The sequence below is a fragment of the Anolis carolinensis genome, chromosome 1 (genome assembly GCF_035594765.1).
Source record: "Anolis carolinensis isolate JA03-04 chromosome 1, rAnoCar3.1.pri, whole genome shotgun sequence".
Classification (NCBI taxonomy): Eukaryota; Metazoa; Chordata; class Lepidosauria; order Squamata; family Dactyloidae; genus Anolis; species Anolis carolinensis.
Window position 1 is genome coordinate 325,516,320 of NC_085841.1, and position 21,929 is coordinate 325,538,248.

At 43.5% G+C, this 21,929-nt stretch overlaps 1 protein-coding gene and 1 long non-coding RNA gene across 3 annotated transcripts in view; one reads left to right on the forward strand and one right to left on the reverse strand.

Moving 5' to 3' along the window:
- egln3 (egl-9 family hypoxia inducible factor 3) overlaps nucleotides 1–18,188 on the reverse strand; it is a 55,065-nt gene extending 36,877 nt beyond the window's left edge. The window contains exon 1 of one of the 2 annotated variants that reach the window (XM_062968257.1): nucleotides 17,648–18,188. In XM_062968257.1, coding sequence (XP_062824327.1) covers nucleotides 17,648–18,142 — 495 coding nt within the window. In that variant the 5' untranslated portion in view covers nucleotides 18,143–18,188. Of the gene's footprint in view, nucleotides 1–10,385; nucleotides 11,225–17,647 lie in introns of those variants that run through there. The other variant, XM_062968258.1, reaches the window with a different exon arrangement.
- LOC134295500 (uncharacterized) overlaps nucleotides 11,264–21,929 on the forward strand; it is a 49,630-nt gene continuing 38,964 nt past the window's right edge. Inside the window, exon 1 of the long non-coding RNA XR_010002095.1 lies at nucleotides 11,264–11,917. This is a non-coding gene — a long non-coding RNA (uncharacterized LOC134295500). The remainder of the gene's footprint in view (nucleotides 11,918–21,929) is intronic.

Sequence of the window (21,929 nt, forward strand, 5' to 3'; positions counted from 1 at the left end):
ATTACAGTATGGACTTTGGCATTCGTCTTAGGGTCAACATGTCTTGAAAGGGCAGCTATGAAGGAACTAGATAGGATCCTCAAGTATGATGAGATATGGTTGAGTATCAAAGCCATATTCATTGATGCTGTAGTATTTCCAGTTTCCACATACGGTTGGGAAAGTTGAAACAACAAAAAAGGATGATAGAAAGTAAAATTAAGGCATCTGAAATGGCATATTGGAGGACATGGTGCTAAGTATACCATGTACTAAAAGGACAAATGAATGAGTCCTAGAGTAAATCAGGCCTGGATTCTCAAGCCAAGATAACTAAACTTATGCTGTTGTATTTTGGACATATCATGAGATGACAAGGTTCACTGGATAATGATTGGTAAAGTGGAAGGCCATAGGAAAAGAGGGATACCACAATATAGGTGGATGGATTCATTCATCAAAACATCCAGTTAAATTCTTGTCACTCACAGAAACTAAACCTGGGTGTGTGTAACTACATTTTCTCATATTTTCCTATTAGTCTTACCTGTGTCTGTCCAACATTTTTCTTCCTGTCTCCCTGTTATCTCTATGCCTATCAAAAATGATGCTGTAGCTATCTTGAGGCAGAAACCTATTGTTTTTATAATGCACATGTCTCTGTAACATACCCTGAACAACTATATTGATGTGTGAGCGTTATTCATATAACAACAATGTGGCAGTTGAGGAATTTGAACAAAGACATTTTATATCAAAATCCAGCATTCCAACTTTTGCGTCACCTTAAATAGCCTAAGCACCACTTGTTCTAAAATTGTTTTGGAAAGCTTGAATATTGTGAATACTGTTTCATAAAAAAAATAAGGACACAGCTTGAGTTAGAAAAATAAAAAATCATTAAATTGCATACCATTTTAATGCCTCAACTGATGTCGCAAAAAAAATACAAAAAATCAATTTCTGCATATAATCAACAAGGCTAACTAATCTTGCCTGACAAACACAGATATTAACATCGGTTCTGACACAGAGCCATGGCAACTGCTCCAGGAGCACTGCCAAAACTGGATTCCTCCGTCTGATATCATAAAATGACTTGTCTGTTATATTTACAGTTCCAGTGGCTATGGACTCCGAGCTGATGATAACTGGGCATCCTGGCCAGCTGCCAGAAGAACAGATTTGAACCAAACCATTATGCCAGAACATGTGCATTTGATTAGAAAAAAAGAAAGACAAATTATGCGTATTTCTCCAAGATGGCAGTTTTCATCAGACCTTCCATTGTAAACTAATTGCAAAGCATGCTGCTTTGCAAGTATCATCACAATCCTTTGTGATCTATAATAAACAATCATAGTTCCAAAAGCAGGACAACCAAATAATAAATCTCACTCACTCTGCAGTGTAGGATTCAGACCCAGAGCAGGAATGAGTTTTCATTTTTCAGGTTATATTATTTATTTACCCTCTTTATACCCTGCCTTTCTGTACCCCGCAGGGGCCTCAAGGCTTATATATGGCAACTACTCAATGCCTTTAAAAACACGTACAAAACACAAGCTTAAAATAAATTTAATTAAAATGAATACATATTAAACATTTATAATTGCATTCAATATTAAAATCACGCCATCCAGAAATTGTAGTCTAAGGCCGTTCTGTAGTCATTTTACATATTCCAAATCTATTATTGCACTGTGCTATTCTCCAAAAGCCTGATCCCAGAACCAGGGTTTTACTTTCCTTCTGAAGGCTAGAAAGGAGGGGGCTGATCTAATATCGCTGGGGAGGGAGTTCCACAGCCGAGGGGCCACCACTGGGAAGGCCCTGTCTCTCGTCCCTGCCAATCATGCTTGCGAAGCAGGCAGAACCGAGAGCAGGGCCTCCCCAGATAACCTTAATTTTTGAGATGGTTCATAAGGGACAATATGTTCAGACAGGTAAGCTGTCTGATTAAAGTGCAAGCTTGATTTTCCAGACCACAATTTGGAGTAGTGCCCCAACTAAATAAATGGTTGACAGCAGCAGTTTTTAATGTGCTGTCCATGGACTTATATCCCCCTCCCCCTCGCCCCTCATGCACAATGTCTTCAGAGGGGATATCGAAGAAAGAGACTCTAGAATCTAGGGACTGGCATACTGAATGGATTGCGAGTGCCTTTGTAGGGACTTGTGGCGCAGCTGGCTAGTAACCAGCTGCAACAAATCACTACTGACCGAGAGGTCATGAGTTCGAAGCCCGGGTCAGGTTAAGCCCCCGACCGTTAAATAGCCTGGTTGGCTGTTGACCTATGCAGCCCCAAAAGACTGTTGCATCTGTCAGTTAGGGAAATTTAGGTACGCTTTATGCGGGAGGCTAATTTAACTAATTTACAACATCATAAAACTGCCAGCAAAACACAAGGAAAGGAATGAGGAAGTACAGCCACCAGTGGACAGTGAAGCAACAGCTCCCCCTGTGGCCAGAATCGTGAAGCTGGAAAAAATGTTAAATGCCTCTGTGTCTGTCTATATAGGTTGTTTGTCTGTTGGCATTGAATGTTTGCCATATATGTGTTCATTGTAATTCGCCCTGAGTCCCCTTCGGGGTGCGAAGGGCGGAATATAAATACTGTAAATACATAAATAAATAAATGACAACAGCAAAATGCTTTTAGAAAAATGGGGGAGAGGGATCCACCAACTGTAATGTCAGTAATATAAACCATTCTAAGTATTAATGCAAGGTCATGCTTAAAATATTCCACTTTGTTGTAGTGAGTGAAGCAGTTTTAACATCTGTATTAAATTCCACTTTTGAGAGTTTGCTTACAGCACTTGTCTTATCTTAGATATTGTGCATTTGTATCACAATAATGAATAACAGCGTACTCATATTCGCAGCATAATACGGTATCATTTTACTGTCTTTTTATCTGTGAAAGGTGTGTATAGCTTACAGTTTTGTTTTTGAACTGGTTCATATTATTTTAAAGATTGGTTCCTTGTTCAATCTCCATGGGAATATAGGTTTGAAACTGGACAATCCTAAATATGTATACTTAGAAGTAAGCCCTACCGAATTCAATCAGAGGAAAATAAGCAGTATTAAACAATTCCAATCAATCGAATGGGACTTAGTGCCTCAGAGGCAATAATCTTTCTTACAGTAGGCCATGAGACTTATAATCTTGGCTTTGGCAAACATTGGATTTCTCTTTCATAGTCACTCCCCCAATAAACTTTTCCAATGTCATGCATTTAAAAGCCACTAGGTCCTAATCTCAATGTAGTTGAAAGAGAACAGATTCAGTGCTAAAATCACATTCTGTCATGCTTTGTAACCATACCTAAAAAGCTACAACACTGAGGTCTGGTAAATATTAAACCCATAATATTTTAACTATAGTTTGAAGATAGGAAGCTCCCTCTTTTCATATGCACTCTTTTCTTTCCTAAGCAAATTCACCTTCAATTCATATTTTAGTTAAATGTGATATACTATTGTATCTGCATTGTATCTACACTCTTGTTCTGAAATTCCCAATAGCCATTGCTGAATTCAAATTAGTTTTCAATCATGGATAGAAGATGGTTTAAGAATAATGGTTTGACCATACATGGTTAGTGAAATTGCTGGTACAGACAAAACACTGTACTAATAATAACAAGAGGGAAATGTTCAATATTACAACTCTAATACAGTGGTTCTCAACCTGTGGGTCCCCAGGTGCTTTGGCCTACAACTCCCAGAAATCCCAGCTAGTTACCAGCTGTTTGGATTTCTGGGAGTTGTAGGCCAAAACATCTGGGGACCCACAGGTTGAGAATCACTGCTCTTATATGTAACTCTGAAACAAGTTTGAAGGCAACAAAAATGGAAAACTGAAGCTCTGGACTGCCTTGTGCAATTCAGTTTCTGTTCTTTGTTCTCATCATTTGTTTACATGTTCTACCAACATAGGTATAATGATTTATGAAAAATGTGATACACATTTCATGAGAATGGAATTGCATAGAAACATCTGACCAGCAACAACTAGCTGGAATAGGTGGATGCATTGCTGCCAAAATCAAATTCAAATATATTTTAAAGCGCTAAGTATACAGATAGCTGCAGATCAGTTGTCAGCTACTTATTCACCTTTCTAGGCTAATTTTTAGGAAAGTTTCTAGCCTCAGGCCCTCTATGTTTCTCACATATATGGGCAAAAACATATTTCTATAAACCATTAATCATTTTAAAACTTACTTGCCAGTGATTCCTGCACTCTGCAATTTTCCTCAGAAGTCCTTTTGAATACAAAGGCATTCCTAATTAGTGTACTTATGTTTACTACCTCAGTAAGCTTTGAATAAACAGAGGAAAAGGAATACCACTGCACTGGATTTTTCTAAAGGGACCCTACCTCCATCCCCATCAAGGTTTGATAACATTCATAAATAACCAATGAGAAACAGAAGTTAATGGCCAGGGACCATAGAATATTGACAAACTATGGAAGGGAAAAGAATGAAACACTGGTGGGAGAAAAGGTGAATGGAATCGCCTGGAAAGAAGCATGGCTATCTAGGACCATGAACAAAAGCCACACTACTACATTTTGTTACGAGTACCCACTGCCTAAAATCTCAGTGATGCATTATTGCTTGATTTGTAAGCTTAATTACCACCAAAAGAAGAGTTCCAATAATTTTTTTTTCAGAATTCAAAGACATAGCTGGGGGTCGATACACAAAGCTGTGGATTGGCATGCCAAGGGATCTTGTAGCAACTTTTGAGACTGAAAGAAATTGGTAACATGAGTTTTCATAGAACTAAGTCTACTTTTGTTGCTGCTGTTCATTAGTTACCATGCGGATTTTTGAAAATATAACAAACAAGCAAGAAACCAATTTCTAAGGTGTCAAACTGACATGGTTTGCCTTTCTTCATTCATACATATGTGTATCTAAAGCTCTTTACCTCTCTGCTCCTTAGTGGCAAAAGTGTAAAGATTACAAACATATTTTAGCTAATGTTGTCAAAAAAGTTTGAAACAGAAGAATACTAATACTATTATAGCTTCCCTCCCATGTGCAATTAAACAGGAATTGTGTGATTTTTTTTAACTTTTGCAGTGTGCAGATGTAGTCCTAAACACACTTAGTAAGAAGTAAACTACAAACACTTACTAAAGAGTAAACCCCACTGAGCTCAAGAATGCTTACTTTTAACCATGCAAAATTGTGGAGCAGATGGATAACAGAAATTTGGAAGCGAAGCCACGGTTTTACCAGAGCACAGAACTTTCACAGCACAAACTTCAAACACCAGAAGGAGTTGATGTTTGCACCCAGACGTCTGTCACTTTTTAGCAGAAATTAATTTATTAATAGCTGTGGATTTTGTTTTATTTACTCAGCTGTGCAGTGGCCTCTGCTGGTACATATGTGCATAAATTAGGGATTAACTTTATTACCTCTCTAAAGACAATCTAAGCTGCTCGGAAGCCTGACAAGCACTCAGCATACGAGGACCATGAACGATCCAAACAACAGTTTAGCGGAAAGTGACAGGAAGGAATTTGTTAATCTAATTACACAATGGGACTTTTGTAAACTTTTGACGCCATTCAAAATAATTTTGCTTTTCCAAAATAAAAACTACAAGAGGCCAATCTATTGATTTTACCAGTAAAAACAGAACAATTTTGGAATTCCTGTTAAAAATGTGAGCAAAATTTATCTTTTGAAAAAGAACAAAACCCCCAAAAATTACATATTGCATTTTTACTCCTAGTAGACAGTTGGCCAAAGTGGTAGAACTTCATTTGAATCGACCACTTCCCTCAATGTATATTATAAACTCAGTTCATTCAAATGTATGCACTGGCACTTAGACGTAAAAGATCCTCTAACCCCTAAGACCTTTTACTTGGGGATACTATGACTGAAATGGAGCATCTGTATAAGAACCTATTTAGAAACACAACTTTAGAGAGGAAAAAAGTGGAAAAAGAAGGGATATCATTATACAGCAGAGTCTCATTTATCCAACATAAAAGGACCCGCAAAACGTTGGATAAGCAAAAATGTTGGATAATAAAGAGGGATTAAGGAAAAGCCTATTAAACATCAAATTACATTATGATTTTGCAAATTAAGCACCAAAACATCATGTTTTACAACAAATCGACAGAAAAAGCAGTTCAATACATGGTAACATTGTGTAGTAATTACTGTATTTACAAATTTAGCACCAAAATATTGAAATCATTGACTACAAAAACATTGATTACAAATAAAGATAGAATTGCATAAACTGAATTTACAGTAACACATTGTCAGAAGTTAAATCCATTAAAAGTTCAGTCCTTACTGTCTAGAGAAACAGCTGTGGATCTGGGCGGGAGGCAGACTGCATTGGATAATCCAGAACATTGGATAAGTGAAGATTAGATACTCTACTGTAATGACGCCCAAGATACATCTATGCCAGGCATGGGCAAACTTTGGCCCTCCAGGTGTTTTGGACTCCAGCTACCACAATGCCTAACAGCTTCAGGCTCTTTCCTTTCCCCTCACAGCTTAAGCGGCTGAAGGGGGAAAGGAAGGAGCCCGAAGCTAAAAGGAATTGTGGGAGTTGGGAGTCCCAAACACCTGGAGGGCCAAAGTTTGCCCATGTCTGTTCTATACTGTAGAACTAATGCAGATTGATACCACTTTAGCAGCCCTGATTCATTGCTATAGTACAGAATCGTGAGAGTTGGTAGTTTGATGAGGCACCGGCAATATTTGGCAAAGAAGTTACAGACACTGTAAAACTGTAACTCCCACAATTCCATAGCATTGAGCCATGGTGGTTAAAGTGGTATCAAACTGCATTAATTTTACATTGTAAATGCATGCTGTTTGTACGGTATTCATTCATTGTGCTTAAAAGTGAAAGATTCTTAAACATTGGTGGGACCTTTTACTTGGAAGTACTAATATTGATAGAAATTATACATATTTACAAGAACTTTAGAGAGGAAAAGGGAGAAAGAAGGAAGAGATAATTATAATGATACATGGTCATTATAATTACATGTTGGGCAAACTTCAGCCCTTTGGGTGTTTCGGACTTCAACTCCCACAATTCTTAACAGCCTACTGGCTGGGTTGCTATGAGTTTTCCGGGCTGTATGGCCACGTTCCAGAAGTATTCTCTCCTGACGTTTCGCCCGCATCTATGGCAGGCATCCTCAGAGGTTGTGAAGTTTGTTAGAAACTAGGCAAGTGGGGTTTATATAACTGCAGAATGTTCAGGGTGGGAGAAAGAACTCTTGCCTGTTTGAGGCAGGTGTGAATGTTTCAATTGGCCACATTAGTTAGAATTGAAGAGCCTTTCAGCTTCAAGGTCTGGCCACATATGAATGCTGATGAAGAAACACAACCTACAAACTACCAACAGACCCACTAAGAAAATCCAACAAATTGTATATTCAGCAAAGGACAAGAAGGATCCTCTCAACTCTGCAGGAGTTTACTGTATACCATGAAGCTGTGGACAAGTCCCAAACGCAGCGCACAAACACGAATCAAGGAACACAAAAGGCTCAGCAGACTAATCCAACCAGAGAAGTCAGCCATAGCAGGGCACTTGAACCAACCTGGACACAGGATATTATTAGAGAACACAGAAATGCTGGACCACTTTAACAACCACCATGTCAGACTACACAGAGAAGTCACTGAAATTCACAAGTATGTGGACAATTTCAACAGAAAGGAGGAAATCATGAAAATTAACAAAATCTGGCTATCAGTATTTAAAAAAACTCTAAAATCGGGACAGTAAATAAAGAACACTTAGAAGACTGGAATTCCAGACAAGAAACTATCAGGGCCAGCTAACATCTCCCAAATAATAATGAACTTTATTCCTACCCTGCCACCATCTTCCAAAAGGGACTTAGGGCGGCTTACAAGCACTTGTAATGTAACAATATATAAGGTGCAAATACAGATACATCAGTATCAAAGGAAAACATAACTTACATCATCAATACATAAAACAATACCACAACAAAATCAATCAACCCTAAAATAGACATCGATAAAATGCTATGGTAATTATAGATATAAAATGAATAACAACCAACCAGTGCTTTCAGTGAAAACCCAGGGGTCTACCATTTAAACATTTTGAACTCCATACCTATTGGAATGGAGCCCAGGTGTCGAAGTGTGTTAAAGCACTGAGCTGCTGAACTCGCAGACGGAAAGGTCCCAGGTTCAAACCCCGGGAGCGGCATGAGCGGCCGCTGTTAGCTCCAGCCAACCTAGCAGTTCGAAAAACATGCCAATGTGAGTAGATCAATAGGTACCACTCCAGCGGGAAGGTAACGGTGCTCCATGTTGTCATGCTGGCCACATGACCTTGGAGGTGTCTACAGACACGCCGGCTCTTCAGCTTAGAAATTGAGATGAGCACCAACCCCCAGAGTCAGACATGACTGGACTCAACGTCAGGGGAAACCTTTACCTTTACCTTACCTATTGGAAAACTTGGTTAAAGAGCCAAGTTTTTAGGTTGGACCGAAAACATTGGAGGGTGGGGGGTGTTCCCCCAGGCAGTAAGCAGCAGGACCTTGGATTCTCCCAGGAAAGCAGACAAACCTTAAAGCTGAAAGGCTATTCAATGCTAATCAAGGAGGCCAATTTAAACATTCACACTTGCCTCAAATGGACAAGAATTCTTTGTCCAACCCTGAACATCCCATTGATGTATAAACGCCACTTGTCTAGTTTGCAACAGACCTCACCACCTCTGAGGATGCCTGCCATGGATGTGGGCAAAACGTCAGGAGAGGATGCTTCTGGAACATAGCCCTACAGCCACGAAAACTCAGAGCAACCCATTCCTTCCTTGTGCTTAAAAGTGAAAGATTCTTAAACTAGGAATAATAGTAGTAGTAGTAACTTTACTCTTATATCCCACCACCATCTCGGGGTGGCTTACATGGAAGTACAGTAGAGTCTCACTTATCCAACACTCGCTTATACAACATTCTGGATTATCCAATGCATTTTTGTAGTCAATGTTTTCAATACATCGTGATATTTTGGTGCTAAATTTGTAAATACAGTAATTACTACGTAGCATTACTGCCTATTGAACTCATTTTTCTGTCAAATTTGTTGTATAACATGATGTTTTGGTGCTTAATTTGCAAAATCATAACTTAATTTGGTGTTTATTTATTTATTTATTACATCATTTCTACCCCGCCCTTCTCACCCATCAGGGGACTCAGGGCGGCTTACAATATAAACATACACAACAAAAAACAGTTTTCATCAAATTTAAAAATCCATCGAGATTATAAATTACAATAAAATTAAGAATATACATTAAAAATATACATAATATACAACACCCTCCCCAGCAACATACGGTAGATACCAACTCTCCTAGGCTTCAGGAAAGCCTTAAAGACATGGTTGTGCACGCAAGCTTTTAATGAATGAGAACATGGATTTTACATGACCTGTACGAAGACTTATTGAGGATTCTGGATGAATGGATTTTAATCTTGGACATTCTTAAAATTTTATATAATGTGATTTTATTTTGTAATGGTATCTGTTTTATATGAACTGTTGTTTTGTAGATTGTTTTATATGAATTGTTGTTTTTACATTGTTTTTAGGCATTGAATTTTTGCCTATTTACTGTAAGCCGCTTTGAGTCTCCTCGGAGAGAAAGGCGGGGTAAAAGTGATGTAAATAAATAAATAAATATACATTTAAATATACATTTAAAGCAGGTGGGGTCTGTCAGTAAGTCATATATTCTTATCTCATTGTTGAGATATGAATATATATATTCATACATACATATATATATATATATATATACACTGTATATATATATATATTCATATCTCATTGTTCAATAGGCTTCTCTTTAATCTCTTCTTGTTATCCAACATATTTGCTTATCCAACGTTCTGCTGGCCCGTTTATGTTGGATAAGTGAGACTCTACTGTACTACTGTTGACAGAAATGAAGCATCTCTACCAGAAATTGTTTTGAATGGCAAACTTTAAGAGAGGAAAAGTGGGGAAAGAAGGAAGAGATAGTTATGACACCTGGTCATAAATGTTGGGGGGAAAGAAGTTAGAGATAATTATAATGACACCTGGTCATTAGGATTCCATGTTGGGCAAACTTTGTCCCTCCAGGTGTTTTGGACTTCAACTCCCACCATTCCTCACAGCCTCAGGCCCCTTCCTTTTCCCCCTCGGGCGCTTAAGCGGCCGAGGGGGAAAAGGAAAGGGCCTGAGGCTGTGAGGAATGGTAGGAGTTGAAGTCCAAAACACTTGGAGGGAAGGCCAAAGTTTGCTCCTGCCTGGTGTAGCAGGAAAAGTCTCATCCCAGGGAGGGCTCTTACCTTGGACCTCTCCTTGACGTAGTATTTGCCCAGCCTGCTCCCACAGTACATGACCAGCCTGTCGATGAGCGAGAGGAGGAAGTGGATGGCCTCGCAGCCTTCCTCGGTGCCGGCGATCCACTTGATCTGGTCGCCCCGCAAGTGCCTCTTGGCGATGCCTTGACGCTGCCCGGCCAGCTGCCCGTCCTGGAGCTCGCCGTTGTAGTGCATCTGCTTGACGCGCGCCAGGACGCAGTCCCCGACCAGCTCGCCCAGGAAATTGTCCAGGTAGCAAAAGCCCATGTCGTGCAAGCAGGGCACGATGTAGTCCAAGGCGATTTTCTCGAGCTCGAGCCGCTTGATGTTCCCCAAGGGCATGGCGGGGGAGGCGCGCTGAAAGGTCCCCCAGCGAGTCGAGAAAACCAAGCACTGCGAAGCGAGCCCAATGCCCATTTAAAGCAACCGCGGCATGGCTAAAAAGTTTCCGAAATCCGTTTCCGAAAAGTTTTGGCCAAAGTTTTGAAGTCTTCCGTGTGGAAATGGATGGCTCTCTTCCTCTTCCAAATTGATGGCTCTCTTCCTCCTCCTTGACTATCAGGACTAGCAGATCATTACTGGAAGAGGAAGCTCAGGAAGCCCTTTTTCTTATCTGCTTTTGAGCCCGGCGCGTGTGGACACTCCCCCTCCCCGCCTCTCTCTCTCTTTCTATTTATTTATTTGGGGAGGGAGAAAAAGTCCGGCAAACTCCTCTCCCCTTTATTTACCAAAGGGAGCAGATGGCCCCTCTCTGATTAATACGTCTGCTACGTGCAGAATGTGTTCCCACTTCCCAACCACGAGCCGCACGTGGGTGGAGTCCCGGCCAAGCGCGGGGACAATCGCTACGCCCCGCCTCCCCAGCCCCGCCCAGCCAATCAAAAGGCAGACAGGGCGTGGCTTCTGACCGCCGGCTGTTTAAAAAGCCCCGCCCACTGCCAGGGTTCACGGCTGGAATCATTGTGTGGAGGAGGGGGGAGAGGAAAGAGAGCGGCGTGTCTGGAGGAGGCGGGGCTTAAAGTACTCCGAAAGGCTCCGCCCACTCTCGAAAGGGGCGTGGCCTCCGCCATTGAGGAATTCTCCCTCGGCATGTACGCGGCTACTACAGCCACGCAGAGTGCGTGCCAATGTAAATACATGGGTGGCGAGACGGTGAGCACGGCGCATGCGCGGGTCAAGTGCCTTTGGGCCACATAATACATGTTGAGTAGCCCTGGAATGAAATGCTTGCAGCAGAAATAGTTTGGGATTGTTTATTTAATTAATTTATAGTGTTATAGTATATTATAGCAATTCTTTTTTTTCGTGTCAGGAGCGACTTGAGAAACTTCCAAGTCGCTTCTGGAGTGAGAGAATTGGCCGTCTGCAAGGACATTGCTCAGGGGACGCCCGGATATTTTTGATGTTTTTACCATCCTTGTGGGAGGCTTCTCTCATGTCCCCGCATGGAGCTGGAGCTGACAGAGAGAGCTCATCCGTGCTTTCCCCGGGTTGGATTCGAACCTGGCAGCCTTCAGGTCAGCAACCCAACCTTCAAGTCACAAGGCTTTAACCCACTACTCCACCAGGGGCTCCAATATAGCAATATATAATGCTTATATTATGCTATAAGGTAAAGGTTTCCCCTGACGTTAAGTCCAGTCATGACCGACTCTTGGGGTTGGTGCTCATCTCCATTTCTAAGCCGAAGAGCCGGCGTTGTCTGTAGACACCTCCAAGGTCATGTGGCCAGCATAACTGCATGGAGTGCCATTACCTTCCCGCCGGAGCGGTACCTATTGATCTACTCATATTTGCATGTTTTCAAACTACTAGTTTGGCAGGAGCTGGGGCTAACAGCGGGCACTCATTCCACTCCCAGGATTTGAACCTGGGACCTTTCGGTCTGCAAGTTCAGCAGCTCAGCGCTTTAACACACTGCGCCACCACCAGGGGCCCCATATTGTGCCATGCGAATAATATAATATATTGTATTTACATATGACTTATAAGCCGCCCTGAGTCCCCTTCGGGGTGAGAGAGGGTGGGGTATAAATGTCGCTAATAAATATTACAGTAGAATGAAGAAAGATAAGACACATTTGCCCCTCCCCAGGCAACAACATAGTACTATACAATACTAATATTGTGCTATGGTAATAATATAATATATTGTACGTACATAGAATTTGTAAGCAGCGCTCAGTCCCCTTTGGGGTGAGTGAGGGCGGGGTATAAATGTAGTAAATAAATAAATTTGAACTGTGGTGTTGGAGGAAAATTCTGAGAGTGCTTTGGACCCCAAGAAGATCCAACCAGTCCATACTCCAGGAAATAAAGCCCAGTTGCTCACTGGAGGGAATGATATTAGAGGCAAAGATGAAGTACTTTGGCCACTTAATCAGAAGACAGGAAAGCTTGGAGAAGATACTGATACTGGGGGAAATAGAAGGAAAAAGGAAGAGGGGCCGACCAAGGGCAAGATGGATGGACGGCTTGACCTTGAAGGAGCTGGGGGTGGCGACGGCTGACAGGGAGCTCTGGCATGGGCTGGTCACGAAGAGTCGGAAGCGACTGACCAAATAAATAACAGTAGAGTCTCAGAGTTGTGTGTTTTCCGGGGTGTATAGCTATGTTCCAGAAATATTCTTTCCTGACGCTTCACCCATAACCTCTGAGGATGCCTGCTATAGATGTGGGCGAAACGTCAGGAGAGAATACTTCTGGCACATGGCCATACAGCCCGGAAAACACACAACAACCCTGTGATTCCGGCCATGAAAGCCTTTGAAACACAGAGTCTCGCTTATTCAACTTTAGCTTATACAATGTTCTGTATTATCCAACGCAGTCTGCCTTTTAGTAGTCAAAATGTTTTTGTAGTCAGTGTTTTCAATACATTGCTATGTTTTGGTGCTAAAGTCATAAATACAGTAATGACTACATAACGTTACTGTGTACTGAACTGCTTTTTCTGTTGATTTGTTGTAAAACATGTTTTGGTGTTTAATTTTTAAAATTATAAAGTAATTTGATGTTTAATAGGTTTTTCCTTAATCCCTCCTTATTATCCAACATTTTTGTTTATCCAACATTCCGCTGAACCATTTATGTTGGTTAAGCAAGACTCTACTGTATTTTGGGACACCTGTGCTTGCATATGCGTGCACAATGAGATACCTTGGGGATGGGGAACCAAGTCTTAATATGACATTTATTTATGCTTCATATACACCGTGTACACATAACCTTGTTGTTTGTGTTTTAAGGCATTTAATAGTTGCCATATGTAAGCCGCCTTGAATCCCCTGCAGGGTAGAGAAAGGCGGGATAGAAATAGTGAAAATAAATAAACAAACCTGAAGGTCATTTTAAACACAATGTTTTTAATCATAACATTTGCAACTTGGTACCATCAGAAAGCAAGTGTTATCTTAGAGTGCAGAAACACCTCAGCAAGCGAGAGTCCAAAAGTGGCAGGCTAAAACCCAGAACCTCAACCTATGGCTGATACCGAATGAAAGACTCCCTTCTGGGCACACAGAAGATTGGGCAACTTGGAAGGCGCTGAACAGACTGCGCTCTGGCACCACGAGGTGCAGAGCCAATCTTAAGAAATGGGGCCACAAAGTGGAGTTCATAATATGCGAGTGTGGAAAAGAGCAAACCACAGACCACCTATTGCAGTGCAGTCTGAGACCTGCCACATGCACAATGGGGGACCTTCTTACAGCAACACCAGAAGCACTTCAAGTCACCAGCTACTGGTCAAAGGACGCTTAGTATAATGCCAATTTTTTAACTTTGTGTTTTTAAATACATTACAACTGTACCCTCAGTTCACTTCTGATACAATAAATAAATAAAGTTACGCTGTAGAATGAATGCAGTTTTACACAACTTTAAATGACTTGGCTGAATGCTATAGAATCCTAGGAGTTAGAGTTTTACAAGGTTCTTTGCCAAAAAGTCCTGGCACCTGACCAAACCACAACCTGTTGGGATTACATTGCATTGCGCCATAACAGGTAAAATGATGTCAGAGTGCCATAATTCTGATATGTGAATGGTTATCAACTTTATCAACTTTATTCTCTAAGGTGCTGCAACTGATCCCTTTGCCTACTAACAGTTCAGAACAACATGGTATTGTTATGTGGGCAGTGTGGTAGAATTAATGCAATTTGATTCCATGACTCAATGCTATGCGAATTGTAGTTCAAGGTCTTGAGCCTCCTCTGCCAAAGAGCACTGGTGCCCCACCAAACTACAAAACCCAGCATTCCATAACATTGAGCCGTGGCAGTTAAAACTAGTATCAAACTGTATCAGTTATACAGTTCAGTTGCATGCTGCAAGTTGGGCACACAGAAGGCTGGGTGACTTGGAAGGCGCTGAACAGACTGTGCTTGCTCTGCTATCACGAGATGCAGAGCTAACCTTAAGAAATGGGGCTACAAAGTGGAGTCCATGACATGTGAGTGTGGAGAAGAGCAAACCACAGACCACTTACTACAATGCAGTCTGAGCCCTGCCACATGCACAATGGAGGACCTTCTTACAGTGACCCCAGAGGCACTTGAAGTGGCCAGCTTCAGGCCTGTAGCCAGGATTTTGATTCGGGGAGGGGGGGGGGGGTGGCTGAGTTTGAGTGAGAGAGAATCTACTCTAGCAAACCTTTTGAATTGTTATCCCAATACCTCCATGCATATGGGATATATTGAGCATGGTGATCAGATCATGATATGAATAAACATAACAGTACCAGCAAGGCCTTCTCGCGGACCACCCTGAGAATTTTGAGAGCGACTGAAGCCCCTCAAACCCCCACCCCCAGCTACATGTCTGGGTTAAATGATATTATAATGCCAAGTCTTTAACTTTGTGGTTTTTCTAAACATTATAACTGTATTTATTCTCAAATCCCTTCTGACATGATAAATAAATTAAAAAGTTATACAGTGTAGAGCCAGCCTATATCTTTGCATACAAACATTGGCATAGTCATGGAAATGGGATGTTTTAAGTGTGTTATGTTCTTGCGAGTAACACTACAATTCTGAAAATCTGGTGATGCGTTCTCGACTGTGAGTGAAGTAGAGGCAAAAGAAAAAATGGAAAGCCAAGAGTTGTCCTGAGGTTCTCTCTTCTTGGAAAGTCCAGTTTCACAGCTGCGTGACCCGCAGCATCTCCTAAAAGCCTCTGGCTTTTCAAATGACTTTTTACAAGGCGAAGAAAGGCTTGGGGAAGGGTGGGGTGGGGAAGAAAGCAGGATGACAAGCCACGCAAGAGCGCCCACAAACTGCCCAAGGAAAGGCTGAGGCAGAGGCCAGACACTTTGGAAAAGTCATAGGGTGCATGTACACTGTAGAATCAAAGCAGTTTGACACTTTAACTGCCGTGTCTCAATGCTCTGGAATCCTGGCAGTTGAAGATTCATGTCTTGAGCCTTCTTTTCCAAAGACAACTAGTGCTGCAACAAACTACAGGGTGCATATACGCTGTAGCCTTAATTCAGTTTGACCCTACTTCAACTACCAAACTTCAATGCAATGGAGTCACCGTAGTTGTAGTTTTACAAGTTCCTTTGCCTCCTCTGGCAAAGAATGCTGGAACCTCTCCATACTACAAATCCAAGCATTCCACAGCACTGAGTCATGGCAGTTAAAAGTGGGGTTAAACTGAATTAATTTGACAGCTTACATGCGGCCTGCGATGAAAATACAATACGTACATGTACAGACACTCTCTTAGGACCTCATCTGGATGGCCATAAAGATTGCTATACTTGCTACATTCCTTGCCATACTTGCTGACTGCCTTGGTCCCTCACCGAAGTACAACACTTTAGCCTTCTTTGTAAAAAGAGGGCTGATGCCCCATCAAACTACACTTCCCAGAATTCCAAAGCTAAAAGTGTTCTGGCAGATAAAAGTGGGGTCATACTGCATTTATCTTAGGGTTAGATGCACCCAAGGTCTTTAGATTTCCTTGCCAAAGTGCGGTCTCACCAAACTTAAATTCCTAATATTGGGCCATGGCAGTTCAAGGTCAGTCATTCGACAGTGCAGATGTACCCTGAGTTGTGATGAAAATACAGTCTTACCCATGCAGAGAGGCACTCTCTTCCTTAGGACCTCATCTGGATGGCCATAAAGATTCCTATACTTGTTACTGAGTACTGGTCCTGGAACCACAGTGGCGCAATGGGTTAAACCCTTGTGCCGGCTGGACTGCTGACCTGAAAGTTGGGTTGCTGACCTGAAGGTTGCCACCGGTTCAAATCCGTGAGATGGAGCAAGCTCTCGTCTGTCAGCTCTAGCTCAAGAGCCTCCCAGCAGGATGGTAACACATCTGTGCAACGTTTCTGTAGGCGGCCAATTCTCTCACACCAGAAGTGACTTGCAGTATATTCTCAAGTTGCTTCTGACACAATAAAAAAACGGAGTTCAGTGCCTCACTGAACTATAGCTTCCATGATTCCCTAGCATTGAGCCAAGGCAATTAAACGCGGGACCAAACTGCAGTGTGGATGTACCCTGTTTCCCCTAAAATAAGACATCCCCAGAAAATAAGACCTAGTAGATGTTTTGCTGAACTACTAAATATAAGGCCTCCCCCGAAAGTAAGACCTAGCAAAGTTTTTGTTTGGAAGCATGCCCGCTGAACAGAACACCAAAACATGCAGGATCGGTAAATGTATGTACGTGGAAATAATGGTAGTAGCAAGAAATTCTTGATAGGACTCACAGTTTGTCTGGTTATGCTGGTTTGTGATGACAACTACTGTACAGTATATAATAAATGTTCATTGTTTTGTTCAACAATAAATGTGAATTCTTCTTCATGGAAAAATAAGACATCCCCTGAAAATAAGACCTAGCGCAGCTTTGGGAGCAAAAATTAATATAAGACACTGTCTTATTTTCGGGGAAACACGGTACCCGACTTCTCCCAGGATTCCTTAGCATTGAGCCATGACACTTAAAAGTGGCGCCTGTGTTAATTCTAAACCATTGATGCACCTAAGGCAGGTATGGGGAAACTTGGGTCCTCGAGGTGTTTTGGATTTCAACTCCACCATTCCTCTCAGGCTCTTTCCTTTTCCCCCTCAGCCGCTTAAGCGGCTGAGGGGGAAAAGGAAGGGGCCTGAGGCTGTGAGGAATGGTGGAGTTGAAGTCCAAAACACCTCGAGGACCCAAGTTTCCCCATGCCTGTTCTACAGTATGGATGCACCCTACACCTCCCAGGCGAGGTCGGGGACTCACCTTGTGCCTGCCCCTGATTGAGTAGGGGCCCAGCTGCCCGTCGGCGTGCAGGATGAGCCTGTCCACCCGGCGGAGGAGCTGCCCGATGTGCTCGCAGCCGGGCTCGCTGCCCTCCACCCAGGCCACCTGGTCCCCGCGGACGCCTCGGCTCCCGCCCGCCTTCTGGGCTGCCAGGGCGCCGTCCTGCAGCTTCCCGCCCGCGTGCAGCGCCCGCACCTCCTGCCAGACCCGCTCGGCCGCCTTGGCGCCCAGGAAGCGGTCCAGGACGCACAGGCCGTAGGCTCTCAGGCAGGGCACGAGGTAGTGCGACACCAGGCGCGGGACGCGGGGGTCCCCGTGGGCGCCCACCGATGCCGCCGCTTCCCCCTGCGCTACTTTCTCCCTCTCCTCTTCCTCCTCTCGCCCCTCAGCGCCGGGGCGCCGGGTGAAGATCTTCCTCATGCTCTCCACGGAGTCCCCCGTCAGCTCTCCGGACTCGTCCCCCCCTGAGGCCATGCGTGGGCCGCTCAGGTCCCCATGGCCAAGGCAGCAGGAGCAGCTCCTCCTGCTGTGGCTTCAGGCGCCGGCTCCACGCGGGAAATGCCATCTTCGGCACGCCACGCCGCCGGATACTACTAGGGACATGCCGCTCGGGAGTGTGCACACGTACAAGGGGAGGGAGGAAGGAGGCCAGGATGCCCGCCCGCCGTCCTCTTCCACTTCCTCTTCTTCCTCCTGCCCCCCACTCCTTCCTCCTCTGGGGCTGTCTGGCCATGTTCCAGAAGCATTCTCTCCTGACGTTTCGCCCGCATCTATGGCAGGAATCCTCAGATGTTGTGAGGTATATTGGAAAACTAAGCAAGTGTAGGCATGTAGCGGGGGGGGGGGGGAGGCTTGAGGGGCTTCAGCCCCCCCCCCCCCCGAAATTTTCAGGGTGGTCCACGAGAAGGCCTTACGTTTATTATTGAAATTGTTATGTTTATTCATATCGTGATCTGATCACCATACTCAATATATCCCATATGCATGGGATCAGGAAACAAAAGGTTTGCTAGGGTAGATTCAGCCCCCCCAAACCAAATCTGAGCCCCCCCACTCAGATTCAGCCCCCCCCCCCCCCAAGCCAAAATCCCAGCACACACACACCCAAATCAAAATCCTGGCTACGGGTCTGAGCAAGTGGGTTTATATCCCTGTGGAAGGTCCAGGGTGAGAGAAAATACTCTTGCCTGTGAGAGGCAAGTGTGAATGTTGCAATTAATCACCTTGATTAGCTTTGCAGTTTCAAAGTCTGGCTGAGTCCTACCTGGGGGGATCCTTTGTTCGGAGCTATTAACTGGCTCTGATTGTTTCCTATCTGAAATTCCCCTGTCTTCTAAGTGTTGTTTTATTATTATTATTATTATTATTATTATTATTATTATTATTATTATTATTATTTACTGTCCTGATTTTAGAGTTTTTAAATACTAATAGCCAGATTTTGTTCATTTTCATGATTTCCTCCTTTCTGTTGAAATTGTCCACATGCTTATAGATTTCAGTGGCTTCTCTGTGTAGCCTGACTTGCTGCCTCATCACATTAGAGCATGAATTCACTTTAAATCCAGTTTCTGCTTCCTGCAGAATTCTGGGGTTTGTAGTTTGGTGCGGCCCAGGATCTGTCACGCTGAGCTGTTTAAAGCCCCCTCCCTAAAGTGGATTTAAAGTGGATCCAAGTTCTAGTGTGATGAGGTCCATGGCAGTTGCTAGAGTGGTCCAGTGTTCTCATATAAAATGCTGCGTCCAGGTTGATTCCTCAAGTGCTGGGCTATGGCTGACTTCTCTGGTTGAGTGAGTCTGCAGTGTCTTTCATGTTCCTTGATTCGTGTTTGGGTAAAGTTGCGTTTGATGGTCCCTATGTAGTCTTGTCCAGAGCTGCATGGGATATGATAGACTCCTTCCTCCTCCTCTTCTTCCTCTTGTTTTCCCCTTTTTCCTCTTTCTCCCCCTCTTCTTCTTCTTCCTCCCCCTCTTCCCTCTCCTTCTCTTTCTCCTCCTCCTCTCCTCCTCCTCTTCCCTCCCTCCTTTCTTTTCCTCTCCTACTCCCCCCCCCCCCGCCCTACATCCCTCGGGGACACGGGCTGGGAACACGCGAGATCCAACGAAGCGCACGGAAAGGCTCCCGGGCAGTGCCGGACGTGCAGGGATCGGGCTTGGTTACGTGCCCTCTTTGGCTGGGAACGGCGGGCGTGACTCACCCGGGAAACCCGGCGGGCCCGGCGCTGTCTCCGTCCCTTCATTCACCTGGATGGACCCGGACTATTCGCCCGACAAACATGTGCCCCCCTCCCTCCCTCCCTTCCCCGCTTTGGTTTTGGAAATCAGAGTTTCTGACACATTGTTTTTTTGGTCTTCCTTGATACGAGGCGAGGAAGTTCTTTTGACAGATACTGGGATGCGGGAGTTTAAAAGTTTGGGGCACACATTCTTCCCAGGGCGCGTCTCCTACAGCGCAGTTTGACACCACTTTCGCTGTCCTGGCTCACAGTTCTAGAATCCCGGGACATGGAGAGGCACCAGCAGCCTTTGGCAGAAAAGGCTAAAGTCAGCCATAGTAAAGCACTGAATGAACCAACCTGGACACAGAATACTATTTGAGAACACAGAAATGCTGGGCCACTCTAGCAACCACCATATCAGACTACACAGAGAAGCCATTGAAATCCGCAAGCATGTGAACAATTTCAACAGAAAGGAGGAAACTATGAAAATGAACAAAATCTGGCAGCTAGTATTAGGAAACCTGTAAAATCAGGTCAGCAAATAGAGAACAATACTCTGAAAACGGGAATTCCAGACAAGAAACATTCAGGGCTAGCTAACACCTCCCAACAAAGGATTCCCCCAGGCAGGAAACAGCCAGGCTTTGAAGCTGCAAGGTCATTCAGTGCTAATCAAGCTGGCCAATTGCTACATTCACACTTGACTCCATCAGACAAGAGTTCTTTCTCCCACCCTGGACATTCTACAGATATATAAACCCCACTTACTTAGCTTCCAACACCTCACAGGATGCCTGCCACAGAGGTGGATGAAATGCCAGGAGAGAATGCTTCTGGAATACTTCATGGCCATACATCCTGGAAAACTCACAGCAATCCAGGGATTCTGGCCATGAAAGCCTTTGACAACACAAAGGCTAAAGACTTTGTAAAACCACGGCTCCCAGGATTCCATAGCATTAAGCTATAGCAATTAAAGTGGTGTCAAACTGTCTTACGTTTACAGTGTGGTAGATGCACACCTGGAAAGAAACAATGGTTTCGACTTGATTGCCAAGAGATGACAGTGTTCTGCAACTGCTGAGGGTGCATCTACACTGTCCAGTGCAGATGGAGCCCACTTTGATTGCTGTGGCTGGAGGCTATATAGGATCCTGGGAGCTGTAGTTTTACCAGGTTTTTAGCCTTCTCTGCCAGAATGTTGGTGACTCACCAAATTACAAATCCAGCATTCTACTGCATTGAGCCAGGGCAGTTAACATAGGACCAGACTGCATTCATTCAAGAGTGTAGATGCACCATAAGTTGTGTTACGAATACAGTCTGCCCTTGCATAAAGGCACTCTCTTCTTTATTGGTAGGGTCATAAACTTGGCTATACTTGTGTTGGCTTTCAAATTACTGCTTACACTCTTTAGTAATTCTGTGCCACTGCAAATGAATGAAACACCTAACAAATCATAATAGAAGAATAAATCCCTTGCATATGTACACGGGGAGAGATGAACTGTGGTGGATACTAGAGGAGTGTGTGGAATTCCAGGCAGATACACATCGATATATTCAGACATTGTTCAGATAACTAACAAAAGATAATTAAAAAGCTCTCAAGGCATGCTTGCCAGCAACAGTCTATACATTGTCATTTCTTTTCTTTTAAATCAAATTAGTAGGTAATATGAGATGAAAGTCATATTCCTTTTTCATAGAATCATAGAGTTGGAAGAGACCTCATGGGCCATCCAGTCCAACCCCCTGCCGAGAAGCAGGAAAACCACATTCAAAGCACCCCCCCCCCCCCGACAGATGGCCATCCAGTCTGTGATTAAAAGCCTCCAAAGAAGGAGCCTTCACCACACTCCAGGGCAGGGAGTTCCACTGTTGAACAGCTCTCACAGTTGGGAAATTCTTCCTAACGTTCAGGTGGAATCTCCTTTCCTGTAGTTTGAAGCTGTTGTTTCTTGTCCTAGTCTCCAGGGAAGGAGAAAATAAGCGTGGTCCCTCCTCCCTATGACTTTTCCTCACATATTTATACATGG